This window comes from Bos indicus x Bos taurus, chromosome 1 (genome assembly GCF_003369695.1).
Source record: "Bos indicus x Bos taurus breed Angus x Brahman F1 hybrid chromosome 1, Bos_hybrid_MaternalHap_v2.0, whole genome shotgun sequence".
NCBI classification, from domain to species: Eukaryota; Metazoa; Chordata; class Mammalia; order Artiodactyla; family Bovidae; genus Bos; species Bos indicus x Bos taurus.
This window is the reverse complement of record NC_040076.1, coordinates 60,937,912-60,952,364: the sequence shown is the minus strand read 5'-3', so window position 1 is coordinate 60,952,364 and position 14,453 is coordinate 60,937,912. Positions and strand designations below refer to the sequence as shown.

Genomic DNA, 14,453 nt, shown 5'->3' with positions numbered 1-14,453 from the left:
ATTGATCTGTTACAGAGTCCACATTCCAATAACTTTGGTGTGAATTATTTTGTACCCCAATATGTTCATCTTTATTCGTTGTCCTAGGTCTTGACAAGTCTTATAAATAACTTGAGATTACTGATATAGACAAGTCAACACTCATGTCTAGGCATCTTCTGCAAGTGATATGCTACCACCCCACCATACTTTCGCCTACCCTGGAAAAAACTCCTTCTTTCTTTATTCAAAATGTAGTCCACTGATGCAAGAGAATTTTCATACCCTTGATATATCTGATCCTTCCCCTCAGTATCTATTGATAGTTCTCCTTGCAGGGGTCACATCGTTCACCTATCACCATTAACGGAAAGAGATGTTCTAGAAGCTCCAGTCCTCTGTGTCTTTCTTCTTCCTAACATGGGACAAACACCACCCACTCAAAGAAAGGTTATATCTAAACACTTGTGTCAGCCAACACTTCATCTCTGAAAACTCAGAAGCATCCTGCCAGGGATCATGCAGCTTGTTGGCAGCAGAGGATGGGGGTTGGTACTCTTTTCCTTGCACTCTTGGCATAGAGTTAAGTAATCCTTCCATCTGCATTTGGCACTTGAAGCTCATTTCCCATTGATATTGGGAACCACAGGATTATGGGTTTTGTTGTTCAACCTCCACTTGGTTTAACCATTTTTTTTTTTGCCTTGGCAAAATGGGTTTCAAGTTTTAAATAGCTCAGTTCCAAATTAGTGGTAAAGCATCATTGGTTTATTATCTGGGACTCTTTATTATCCTTAATATAGGAAAACTTGATTTACGTAAATTTAATGTATGATAGAAACAAAACTAATTGAATTCCATCAATCTTGAATTTGTGACCGTTTAGATTCCAATCCTTCCCAAGTTCTTTTCTTATAAAAGCAAAAGGTCTTCCTTCCTTTCCTCACATAATCCATAAGCATGAATCTACTTTGCAGTTGATAAAATATAGCAGATAAATTCTTTGAATGGTCTGGGGGGACAAGGCAGGTGGCAGCACAGTAATCACCTCCATAGACTTGTATTTTAGCAGAGTTTGGTAAGGATTCCTAAACATATGTCTTGTTTCAAATATCCTTGGCTAACCATTTGTGTAAATAAGAGGAGTAAGCATAATATATGAGTGTGTATGTGTATATTTGTGCATTTACTTGTATGTACATGGACTATTTCGGGAAAGTTATATAAGGACCTGGAAATTTTTGTTGCCTCCAAATAGGAGAAATGGATTGTCTAAAGACAGGGATAGGAAAGATAACTGCATCTCACTCTACAGCATTCTGTACCACTTGATTTTGGCACCATGTGAATGCCTTAACTATTTGAATAAATAAAACTAAAAGGAAACAAGTTTTGGTAGGTGCATTTCCACCTTTTATGCTCAGCATCGGTACCTAGGGAGATGCTAATAGTTTGGGGCTATCACTGTGACTAACACTGTAGGCTCTTTCTGGCCCTTATCACTTGGATTGCCTCCTGGAGTAGGAGGAATGACAAATGACGGTAAGCTATCTTCCATTCACTGCAGTGCTGGATGCGGCCCCAGTGTCACCCTGTAAGTGACAAGCTTTCTGAAACACAAATCTCCTTCCTTGCCTAAGGACGTTTTGAGAAGCAAGCACCAGTAAAAACTTGGGAAGCCACAGCAACGTGACCCTGAAACAATAGTCCTTAGTACCATTCCTCACGTGTGGGACTGAGTAAGGGTTTCCTGGAGAGTGAGGGATCAGGGATCAGCTGCTGAGGCTGGCACTTGGAAAAGACAAACCAAGCATTCACACTCCAGAAAACTCAATACCAGCATTGTGTCCAATCCATCTTTCATAAGGGGGCTCCAAGAGGGGGAGGGGATAAAGGAAGGAGAGAAAATAAACCTTATTAATCCTGTGAAAGACAGTGCAGGAGAGAGGAAAGAATGAACAGATGTGAGCATGAAAAGCCAGTTGCCAGGAATATTTAGTTTTGAAATCCACTTTGGCTGTTAATCTTCAGACTCCACTGTCAAGTTTCTTCTGTTTTGCATTCCTCATCCCATCTTTCAGCAGCGGTCCCCCTCCACCCCTCAGTCTTTCCTGCCCTTCTCTGCTTCCCTCCCTCCATCTGTCAAGGCTTGCCTTCTCCTGGTGCTCTCTCCTTCCCCAGTCCGTTTTCCTTCTTTCCCCACTCTTCGCCTCTCCTTCCCTGGACTCTTTCTTCTAGTCTTGTATAGCTCGAGTCCCTCTCCTTCGCCCCTTTCTTGCACAGTACCTCCAAGCTCCATCCCCTCTTCTTAAGGAAATCAGCCAGGCCTCAGATGGAGCTGTTGTCCTGACAACCTAAAGGCGCATCAGGCTTTCATTGAGGCTGGCTGCTGCTGAAGCGGGCAGTTGTGCAAAGCGAGGGGCCACGCTGAGGGGAGGGTGGTGGGGCTGTTGAAATCCGCGGGGGGCGGGGGAGGTGCCGAGCGAGGCAGGGAGGGAGGGACTGGAAGGAGAAACAGGAAGGGGAGGAGGGGGAGGAGGGAGACTCCCGGCTTCTGCCGCTGTTGTGTGGGTTTCTTTACACTCGCTGGCAGGCTGAGTGCCGGCTCCCTCGCCTACCCGCCCGGGAAAGTGGGTTACGGAGGGAAGAAGCTCCTCTCCGACGCTGGCCAAGGAGCATCCAGCCAGAGAGACCAGAGACCACCTTCCTTTTTGCCGCCTTCTCTCCATCTTTCCTGGAGGGTTTTATATTTGTACTCTCACCTTTAAAATTGTGTTCCTTTGACTTTTTCCCACCTCAGCTCGGGTTTTATGAGGGCTTTGTGAAGTCTTAGAGGGAGAAGAGACTGAGCGAGGGAAAGAGAGAGGCAAAGTGGAAAGGACCTCAGATTGGCAGAGAGCGTTCCGCCTCTGCTGTGGATGAAAGCCCTCCGTTGGTAAAGCCCGCTCGGCGAGCAGCGCGCACACACACGCCCTCCAGAGTAGCCACGACCCCGCACCTCGGCGTGGCCACCATGGTCGCCAGAGTTCAGCCTGATCGGAAACAGTTGCCTCTGGTCCTACTGAGATTGCTCTGCCTTCTTCCCACAGGATTGCCCGTCCGCAGCGTGGATTTTAACCGAGGCACCGACAACATCACCGTGAGGCAGGGGGACACGGCCATCCTCAGGTAGGGCTTTCGGGCCAACTTTACTGAGGCGCTTAAGTGTGTGTGGATGTGTGTTCTCCTTGAACTCCAGTTCCTGATGTTGCAGGCTTGTGGAGGGTGTGCGTGTGTGTGTGTGTGTGTGTGTGTGTGTGTGTGTGTGTGTGTGTGTGTGTGTCCGCGCGCGCGCGCGCTTGCTTTCGTGCGCCTTTTACGGTCGGGTCGAAATATCTGCCAACCAATCTCAAGGGGATTCTGGTCCCTGTCCAGGACCAGCAGGGTTGATTAAATGTTGTTTGGTTCTTCATATCTTGTTTCTCTTACTGAGAAAGCATAACTTCATCTACGGTGTTAGTGACATTAGGGCGGTATTGCTTCTGTGACTGGAGATGCTGGAGTTTTGTTAGGGTTCCTTAATTGAGAAAGAAGAGTTGTTGGTTCTGGCTTTTAGAGAGTGTACACAGGATTGCATTCTCCGTGGTGTCCGTGTTTATGTGCGTGTGGATATGTACATAAAGGCTCTCACTCTGCCCCAACAGTAGTTTGGTTAGGAGACTTTTCCTAAGGATCTTCTAATTGACATGGAGGACAGTAAATCAATCTTTAGAACTTTGGTTAGTTACTGAGCCTTTTCTGGTATGTAGCCTTCAACACAAGAATGAAGAGGAGAAAAAAAGGAACTTGCCAAATTGCTGTTATTTAAGAATAGTAGTCTTAAGCACAGAGGTTAGGAAATAATTAACCTGGCATAAAATGGATATTTCAAATTGATTATTGACCTCACCATCTCATCTCTATGCAGTTCTGCCAAACTCTGAAATATAATTTGGGATTGAAATTTGTAAAGGAAGAGTCCCAAGTCCTTGGAGTTTGACCCCTATAAGGGACAGTGAGCTGGAGAAACTCGGATGGAACCTAGCCATAATTCTGTTTCTAAAAAGCTCCTAGCCTGTTTTTCTGCATTTCTTTTCTCTCTTTCCCTTCTCTATCCACTGCATATATCCCTTGTCTCTTTTTATAGCTTTCCTTGAATTTCTATCAGATACTAAAAACATAAAAAAAAAAAAAAGAATGAAAGAAAATGTTCTCCTTGGAGATCCTTTAAAATCTTATTTCATCCAAATGAAATGACCTAGTGTCAGTCTGTCTGGCTAGCTAATATTGCTTGTTGTGGCAATAAAAAGCAGCATCCTATAGAAAAGAAGCCTCTAATCTGTGTGCAAGGAGCTGATAGTGCATAAACCCTGGGGCATCAGGGAGCAGTTCTGTAGCAGAGCTGCCTACAGCAGCAAAGTTTTCCTTCCTTTCCTCAGAAATAAATTTGGTTGGCTGTCATGGTGTCCTGCTTTGGGATCGCTTGCCTTGTTAGAGAGGAATGTGTATATTGTGCATGTTGTGTTGTGTGTGTGTGTGTTGCTGTGGAGTATAAAAACTAAGAAAATCCTAATGTGTAAGTATCCCTTTCTTCATTTCCTGAGCACTAGATTATGAATCCCAAAGATCCTACTATCCAAAGCATATTTTCCCTTCCAGCTCTCCAGCCCTGTAAAACCTGCAAGTGTGATTTATCCACACGGAGTAATAAGATTTATAGAGTAATTTATCTGTTTGCAAAGGGATATGGACATAATGCAGAAAATGTTTTGCAAGCATGTCACCTTAACTGCTAGCATTCATATTCCCTAACATCATTAACCCTTTACAAGGGAAGCATTCTCTGTAAATTTATGCTATTCTTAGAAAGATTTGTTTTCACTGATTTTAAAAATGAATATGGGAAAAGTGAATACTCTGGGTGTATAAGTTTTTATTTATGTGTCCATGAACTTTGTAACGTCTTTGTAATTCAGCATCACCTATGTCTTAAGCTACAGTTATCCAAGAGTTAGGTAAGCATGTCAATGCTAATTTAGAAGGAAAAAAAGGAATGTTTATATTTTTGTGCACTGTATGCATAGAAATCTATGTCTATGAGAGGCAGTCTCACTACATAAATATCTATATATGATATGTACATACTTCTGTGTCTCAAAAGAAATCGAGTTTTCTTTAAGCACTACACTTTAGTAGACATTGCAATATGGAAATGGTAGATTGTGAGAATAGAGAATAAATATAGAAGCAGTTATTCTCTGGGAGAGAGAAGGTAGACAAATAGTGCATGTAAAGAAGTCACCTGAGAGAGTCCATTGCTTTCCCAGACCTCACCTAATGTGCCCCCTTTTTTTTTTCCTTTGCTTTGGACAAGGCTTTATTTTTGGGTTCGTGGAGCTCTATCAGAAGTAACTATGGAGAGAGTTCCCTTTGTTTTCTTAGCTGACCTTCTTCTCAATCTCTTTAACTGAGTCCAGTAAGCTTTGTGGGTCAGTTTCCTGCTGAAGAATGGCACTCTTGCTTTCTGTTTACAAGTCTAGCCTGGGAAAGGCTTGCTTCCACTTTATTTGTGACATTTTACTGGGAGCATGAGCTTCCAGGGGAGGAGAGGAAGGAGAACTTGATTCATTGGAAGCCACAGTAGATGTTTGGCACGGAGAAAGTGAAATGGCAAAGGGAAAAAACGTCCTCTCTCAGTGAGTCTGTGGCCCTGAATGATCTGAAATGGCAACAAGAGACAAGGGAGGTTTGTAATTCTGGTGGTCCAGTGACGGGAGCTTGGCTGACTGTCCCCAAAACATCTACCTTCACTGCCTTACTTCCATGAGCAAGTGTTTTTTTGGGCGTAATTGATGCATATTTTTGTATAATTATGGTCTTTGATATAAATGTGTGTCTTGATAGGAGAGCATATACAAGTCTTGGTGTCTTGTTCTCTAATTTCTATCTTTTGTAAAAAATAAAAGAAAGACTATAGAATGAAGGTGACAAAACTAGTTGGAAAGAGAAAGAATTCATGTATACCTGCCTAACCCTGTTGTTTCCCAGAAGGAATTCTAGATCTTTCTGGGCACCTCTATAAGAGCCTGTGAGAATGAAAGGAAACCACAGCACCAACTTCCATCTCAAAGGCAAAGGATCAGAGTGTGTGTCAGAGACCAGAGGCAGAAGCAGCAGCACCTGGGTTGCCTTCCTAAATCCTACTGGACCAGAATCTGTGTTGACATTGGTTTGCACAGTAAAGTATGAGGCACATTTATCCACCTGACCTTGTTGTTGTTAAGTCACTCAGTCGTGTCCGACTTTTGGCAACCCCATGGACTGCAGCGCCCCAGGCTTCCCTGTCCTTCACCATCCCCCAGAGTTTGCTCAGACTCATGTCCATTTGAGGGGAAGTCTCGGTTGCTTTTCTGAAGCCACCTCACGACCACTACCCACAAGTGGAAGAGTTCATCAATGATTGGATGAGTTTCTAGCCCTGGTCCTTCTAACCCTCCTCCTTGTACTCAGGCTCCCATAGGGATTCACTTCCTGATGAATCTTGGCAGGTTGAAACCATGCAGACATTTTGATAAATTAAAGGAAGAGTGGAAATAATGTTCCAATCTGGCCTTTAAAATTTCATTTTTAACAGTCCCACAAACAGTATTTTCAATATTAGCAGCATATGTCTGGAAAGATAATTATAAAATAGTTAATTCCAATATATCTGCTCATACGGTAACTTTATAGAATGACATATATGCATATCTGGACACATTCCCTAAGTACATGTATGGTGAGATGCAGAGAGTACACATTTGTGTTGTGACTTTAAATATTTAAAATTGGGGGTATTGAAATTGCATTTATTTCACTAGTCTGACCCTATTTGATGCTTTCAGGATATTATAATACTTTCTATGGTGATCAGATTTTTCCCATTTAAATGTAAATGTACCTAGTAAGTGTTAGGTATAAGAAACTAAGTATCTATGTTTAAAATAGTTAAATGTTTAGTTTTTCAAAATTCTTGGTCTTTATTTCCTTGTTTGTTTCTACAGTAAAAGAAAAAGAAGAAACATTAAAAAGATGTGATTATTTGACAGCAAAATGTAAAAATTTTGTGCAAATTTCAAGGGAAAAAATGGCTTCTCTTCTATAAAGCATCTGGCACGCCTACATTCACAAAGAAACTGTCAACAATCAAACAAACTCCTGACACAATATGTGATTTTTCTACCACTTATAATTATTTATTATTTGAAAACAAACTTTATGTTTATACAGGGAGAGTTTGAGAAAGTTTTCTTTTTCTGTAGCTAACTCACTAAAGGTAATCAAAATATATGGGTTATTACTGATACTTTAAGGACTGATCATTTTGCCCATTAAGTCCTGTCTCAAATATAGTTAGTAAATAGTGGAGTGAATATTTGTTGTCTAAGAATATAGCATATCATCAGTTCAGTTCAGTTCAGTTCAGTCGCTCAGTCGTGTCCGACTCTTTGCGACCCCATGAATTGCAGCACGCCAGGCCTCCCTGTCCATCACCAACTCCCGGAGTTCACTGAGACTCACGTCCATCGAGTCACTGATGCCATCCAGCCATCTCATCCTCTGTCGTCCCCTTCTCCTCCTGCCCCCAATTCCTCTCAGCATCAGAGTCTTTTCCAATGAGTCAACTCTTTGCATGAGGTGGCCAGAGTACTGGAGTTTCAGCTTTAGCATCATTCCTTCCAAAGAAATCCCATATACATCATTAAAGATGTTTATGCATTTATATCACTTACTGTTCATTTATGTCCTGAGGAACACAGCAGCAAATCTCATGTGACAAACGCAAACTGTGGTAATTTGTGTTTCTGTAAGTATGAAACACATACATACAACACATGTTAAGCTAATTGTCCTGTGCACTTTGACTTTGAATGAATTATTTTTAGAACTGTGGTGTGAACAACCAAAGATGACTGACTCATCTACTAAATCAGTTGGTGAGGGTTAAACATTTGTGTTTCTTGAAGCCGGTGAGCATTATGTGGGCATAATAGCAAATTCAGGCAAAAAAAAAAAAATTAGTGCGTTAATGTGGTCTCTTAGAGCTCCAAGTACCAATGTCTGTGACTCAGCTGGTAGGAGGTTTCCTGCAGCAAGGCACCCCTTGCTGTTATCACCGGAGCCCCAAAAGCCTACCCTTTCAGGTACCCTTATGACCATTGGTCTTGCTCTTCTGTGAATATCCTGCCTGTTACTTTGTATAACTCAGGAGTGTTGGACTATAACTTTGGATCTGTCCTTGTATGCTACATGGCTTTGAAAACATCTCTTAAATATTTTGAGTTGCTGGTTTCATTTATAAAATGATGAAATTACCTGCTTTAGTTATTCTATCATCAGATCAGATCAGATATAGGGTTGTTTTAAACACCCCGTAAGAGATAAAGTAGTTCAGTTTGGTAAATATAAACTGCTACATAAAGCAGAAAGTGTCAGTTGTTCTCTAACTACATGTAGCCAATTGTTTAGACTCTAGGGACCTCTTTTTTTGACCAATGTTTCTCAAACTTGAAGGTGTATCCAAATTGGAAAGTGAAAAAGTGAAAGTCACTCAGTTGTGTCTGATTCTTTGTGACCCCATGGACTATATAGTCCATGAAATTCTCCAGGCCAGAATACTGGAGTGGGCTGCTGTTCCCTTCTCCAGGGGATCTTCCCAACCTAGGGATTGAACCCAGGTCTCCTGCATTGCAGGTAGATTCTTTACCAGCTGAGCCTCCAGGGAAGCCCAAATTACCTGGAGTGCTCATTAAAAACACAGACTACCTGGACCCCATCTTCAGAGTTTCTGATTTCAGTAAATTTCAGGGGGCTGAAGTCTGCATTCCTAGCAAGTACTCAGATAGTGCTGATGCTGCGGGACTGGGCCACACTTTGAGAACCACCCACTCTGGCTGCTACATGTGTCTTCTGTAGATGAGCATCTTCAGTATCTGATAGTCACTTGCTAAATTCCAAAATCTCAGAGCCTGTCCCAGGCCTACTGAATCAGAATCTGCATTTAACAAGATCCCAAGTGATTCATAAGCACATTAGAGTTGGAGAAATGGTGCTGCAGAGAGTTCATAACCGTGGCTGAACATTATATTCTACTGGAAGCCTTTTTAAAAAGAATGAAGCCACATATTCCCTACTCTCTGAAATCCTGATTGAATTAGTTTGAGATGGGGCTTGGGTGTAGGTATTTAAAAAAATGATCTGATGTGTACAGAGTTGAGAACTACTGCTTTACTGGTTGAAAAATTTTTTACAAACCATGTTCAGGGCAGCATTTTCTAGATATGTAGGAAAAAGTATAGTCATGTGTGCAGTTTGGGAAATATTTCAACAGCATAGATGTACAAATTCAATTGAGAGAGAGGAAGGAGATCATCATAGATCCATTTCTTCACCACACAATCTCATCCCTACAGTGTCATGGAAAATAGAGTGATTTTATTTTAATATGGATCCAATTTATATAATATCTCCTGAAACAGCATTAAAGCTTGATTTTTCATGTCCTGTTGTCTTGTGTTCTCTCTTTCATTTATGTTAGCCAAGACACAAAAGATACAAAACGGTTTTAGATTTTTTTTTTTTTTAATGGCGGAAAAGAGACTTTAGTCAAGGAAAATGTCTTTGGTCTTATTCAAATAGGCTTACCTCTGTGTACTTCTGTTGTCGTGTTTGCCATAAATATGATCTACAAAATAGCTAGATGTTTGCAGAATTCATCTCAACTTTACATGGTGATCAGTCGACCTGAAACTAATAGGCAAATGTTTATGTCAAAGATAAAGAATTTTTTTTATCAAGGGTGTATAAGTTTAGAATGTTCAGAAAGTAGAGTTGTCTCATGATATCTGTGAGGATTCATTCCAAGAACACCTTCTATACCTAAATCTGCAGGTGTTCAAGTCTCTTATGTATAACAGAATTGTATTTGCATGTAACATACGCACATGCCTCAGTATACTTTAAGTCATCTCTGGATTACTTATAATACCTAATATAATGTAAATGCTATGTTAATAGTTGTAAATAAAATGTAAATGCTATGTAAATAGTTGCCAGTGCCCTGGCAAATTCAAGCTTTGCTTTTTTGGAACTTTCTGGAATTTTTCTTCCAAATATTTTCAATCTTCAGTTGGTTGAATTCATGGATGCAGAATCTGTGGATACAGAGGGCCAACTGTAGTCAGAAGACCAAGATCTAAACATCCTGAAAGAGTCAGATCTATTAAATGTGTGTAAGTGACACTTACTTGACCTACTACGCAAGCTATTCCTATGATCAAATGAGATACTATGTATCCAACTGTTTTGTAAACCGTAAAATGGCATAAAATGTAATCTCTTAGTAAAATTTTTATCATTATATTCACAGTAGGAAATAACTTTTATAAAATTAGAAAACTGTAAACTAAGCGTTTTATTTGTATTCCTATAAAAATAGAAAGTTGGCCATTTGCTCTAAGATGTTTGTATCAATTCTTTTCAAGCCCTTTATTTATTTATTTTTTGAATTTGTTTTTATTTTTATTGGGCTCTAGGGAATGGGATGGGGAATACCTGTGTTAAGTTATGCACCACTAGGGTTCATTCTAACTTTCCTGGGATAGCTTTCAGAGCTTTTTCTTTTTCTTGGAGCCGCTGCTCTTGCTAGCAGCAGCCTCTTCAGGTCCACTGCTGAGTGGCTCCTCCTTGGGAGACAATTTCCGCTTTTTCTTGGGGACCCTCTTGTTTTCTGACTCATCAGGGTCAGTAACTGGTTCCTCTTTGGGAAAAGATTTCTTCCTCTTGGGAAGACTTCCAGTACCAGCTGTCTCTTCAAGATCACTACTAACTAGCTCTTCCTTGGAAAAAGATTTCTTTTTCTTGGGTTTGGAAAAAGACACAGAAGGGTCTTCCATTCCATTCTCCTGAAGAACCTCCTGGGGCTTTTGCTTTTTCTTCTTTTTGGGTCTTTCACTTGTCTCCTCACACTCCTCCAGGGCACTGCTATTTTCTGAAGAAGCCAGGGCAATCGCAGCCAGCCTTTTCTTTTCCTTCTTCAAGCGTTTCTTCTCCTGTTTCTCGAGCTTCCTAGTAATCTCAGCAGCCGCTTCCTCTGCCTGAACCATTGCCTCCTTCATGACATCCAGATTCTTTCGGGGAATCTCTCCAGTCTCATAGAAGGACAGCCGCTCCTCAACTTGTTCTCGAAGCTTCTCCCCAAAAACACTGGTGGGCACCTCAGAGAAGCAATCGATTCGTGAGGCAATACTGCATTTGTTTGCCAGGTATCGGGAGATGCGACCTTTGTTCTTGGCAGCTGCTCGGCCAATGAAGGTAGAGTGGAAAATGAGTCCGTATTTTGGGGTGTTAACCCTTGTCTTCAAGGCTCTGGAAACTTGGTCCCTTTGCTGGGCCCAGGGAATCACTCAGACACCAGGACTGGCCTTTTCAAGCCCTTTAAAGTAATGTGTATCTTAGGGTATAGATTGAGCTTGGTATCAGGAGTGCAGGATGAATGAACACATTTTTGTAGTCACCTGTAATCAAAACATAATCTCAAGTTAATGAGTGATTAACCTTTCAGAAGAAAACACATTGCTTCAGAGTTTGTTAATTACTCTGGGTAAATTTGTAGAAATTTAGACTAGGAAAGGCCTTGGAGATTAGGCAGTCTACCATTTTCTTTTAAAGTGATATAACTGAGAAGAGAAAAATTTAATTGGTTGTCCAAAGATTTGAGTGACTATTTGAGAACTAGAATAGATGTCTCCTATTTCTCATTTCAGAGTTCTTTATTCCACAGTACCCCTGAAATTGTTTTCTTGTTATACCATGATATGCCATTGTTGCCCCTCTAAAAATTGTTAAAACATCTCTTCCTCTTTCCCTTCATTCCCTGATTCTGCCCTCTCTTTCCTCCTCTCCCTGTCCTTCCCTTCCCCTCCCCTTGCCTCCTTTCTTCTCTATTGTTGCCCCGCCCTTCTCTCTTCTCACCGCCCTTTCTCTCTCTCCTCCTTACTCTCCTCTCTTCACTTTCTCAGCCCTGCATATCAAAACTGAACTTACCTGCAGAGGATCATCCAGGTAGTGCTGATCAAGGAGGGACTTTTCAGGAAATGCATCTTTCCCATGTTTGCTGTCTATCTGAGCCAGACGGATTTTCTTTTTGTGTAGCCTCCATTGTATCATATTCTCAAAGCTATTCTTATATTTGGTGGAAACTCTGCAGAGATCTCCTGCCTTCAACAACTTTTGTTTCCTTTTGTTTTTAAGCCTTTCCTTCCTGCTTCTGATACCCCTACCTGTTACTCAGAATTCTTATTTGAATTCTTACCTGGTTTCTTTCTTATCCGAAAATTCTTTGGCCCAGTACTTCTCTTGGGTTCCTAAGCTCTACTACCTTCTAATGACCACTTGTGACCTTCTGCTTGGTTTAAGTCTCCTATGATTTGTCCTTCTTGGAGACTCGACTAGGATGGCTGCAGTAAGGTTGTGGCGTCAGTTGGCAGGCTCTCCTTTGCACAGTCTCAAAGGGTACTCAGTCTTTGAAGACACTGTTACTTGCATCAGATTCTTTCAGTGAAGCTAGATTTTTTATTTTATTTTTTTCTAATTTGTACAAAAGTTACTTTGGGCTAATAGTTGGGACTGATGGTGGTAAACTGAGGGAACTAGAAATAGATCTAGACCTGTCTCTGGGGATGGTGGAGGCACTGCAGGCACTTATGCCCTGCTGCAGGTGCCTAGGGAGTTTCTGGTGTGGCATGAGGACAAGGTCTCATGAAGCTTTCTTACCTAGTAAGTGGCAGAGCCACGGGAGGTACAACACGGAACACCAAGAAAAGGGCAGAGCACGCAGTAAGGGGAAAATAGCAGGTCAGCAGCTTTCACTGAGACCCCCCCCCCAGGTGGCAGGCAGTGTTACAGGGAGGTCTCAGCTCCTAGCAGAGACTTAGTCTCTAGACTGAGGCTCAGAAAAGCAACAAGAGTCCTTGGCTTAAACACTGGCTTGAACAGGACAGAGTCCTCAGTAATAAGGGATATTCTCCAGACATATTGCCAAGATAAGTAACTTGTTCAAGGAGTAAAAGAGAAGGATGTAGTCTCTAGAACTGAAGTTCTGTCAAAGCTGTTGTAACAAGGGGTGACACAGAGATTCATCTCAGAATGCTGAAACCCATCTTTTTATACTTTCACTATATAAGTTCAGGATCGTAAACCCAGTCCAGCTTTGTGGGGTAAAGATGAAGACAAAGGTCTGCAATGAAGTAGGAATGACACTACTTGCTTCTCCTTGCCATAGGTAACCTTACTGGATTACCTCTTTAGTCTACTTAGAATTTCCAGACTCCAGATAGTTGGCAGAACCATGGATCTGAGCTCACCTGACTAGCCCAAGCCTACTGTCTTTCAGTGTTAATCTAGAAATGTCCCCAGATCCTTCAAAGGCTTCTCATCATTCACAACGTAACATCAGAGCTCCTTGGCCTGTATGATGCTCCATGACCTGCTACTTCACTGTGTCCACTAATTCAGAACCACTTACAGTTGGTGCCCTTGAGCACGCTGGTGTGTGTGCACACACAGTGCTGGTTCTTTCCTTTCTTCATGATGCTCTCCCTGCCTGGAACCTCTTCTTTCCCCTCTCCACCCCTCCCTTTACACTTCTTTGTTGGGTTGCCTCTATGCTGCTCTTTGTAGGCTCCAGGTTAGTTCTGGTTTTGTCTGTTTCAGGTAATCTTCCCTAATTTTCCTCAATATCTTATTTATTATCACCAACAGCCACTCTGTACACTGCCCTCCAGCTTAACTGAAATGTAGTTGACAAAATTGCATATAGTTAAGGTATACAAAGGGATGATGTGATATATGTATCAACTGTGAAAAGATGGCTAAAATCAATTGACACATTCATCACCTCATATGGTTATCTTTGTGTGTGTGAGTGTGAGAGAGAGAGAGAGAGAACACTGAAGATTGATTTACCTAGAAAACTTCATATATACACTATAAAAACCATAGTCACCATGCTGTGCTTTATATTCCCAAAACTTATTCATCTTATGACTGAAAATCTGTACTCTTTGACTAGTATCTCCCCATTTCTGCCACCCCTCAAGCCCCTCACAATCACCATGCTGCTTTCTGCCTCTATGACTTTGACTTTCTTAGATTCTGCATGTAGGTAAGACAATACAGAATTTATCTTTATCTGTCTAGCTTATTTCATTTAGCATAACGTCCTCCAGGTTTATTCACATTGTTGCAGAGGGCAAAATTTTCTTATTTTTTTAATAGCTGAATAATATTCCACTGTGTGTATGTAGATAAAGGTCTCCTGCTTTCTTTATCCATTCTTACATCTGTGAATGCTTAGTTTGTTGCCATGACTTAGCTATTTTGAATAATACTGCAAAGAATACAGGAGTGTGGAGATC

The 14,453-nt window shown here is 41.4% G+C and overlaps 1 protein-coding gene across 3 annotated transcripts in view; it reads left to right on the top strand.

The window, feature by feature from the left end:
• The first annotated feature begins 2,519 nt into the window (after window positions 1–2,519).
• The window catches only part of LSAMP (limbic system associated membrane protein), a 713,009-nt gene continuing 701,075 nt past the window's right edge, over window positions 2,520–14,453 (top strand). For 2 of the 3 annotated variants that reach the window (XM_027525501.1, XM_027525557.1), the window contains exon 1: window positions 2,520–3,147. In XM_027525501.1, the coding sequence (XP_027381302.1) occupies window positions 2,993–3,147 (155 nt within the window). In that variant the 5' untranslated portion in view covers window positions 2,520–2,992. The remainder of the gene's footprint in view (window positions 3,148–14,453) is intronic. The other variant, XM_027525630.1, reaches the window with a different exon arrangement.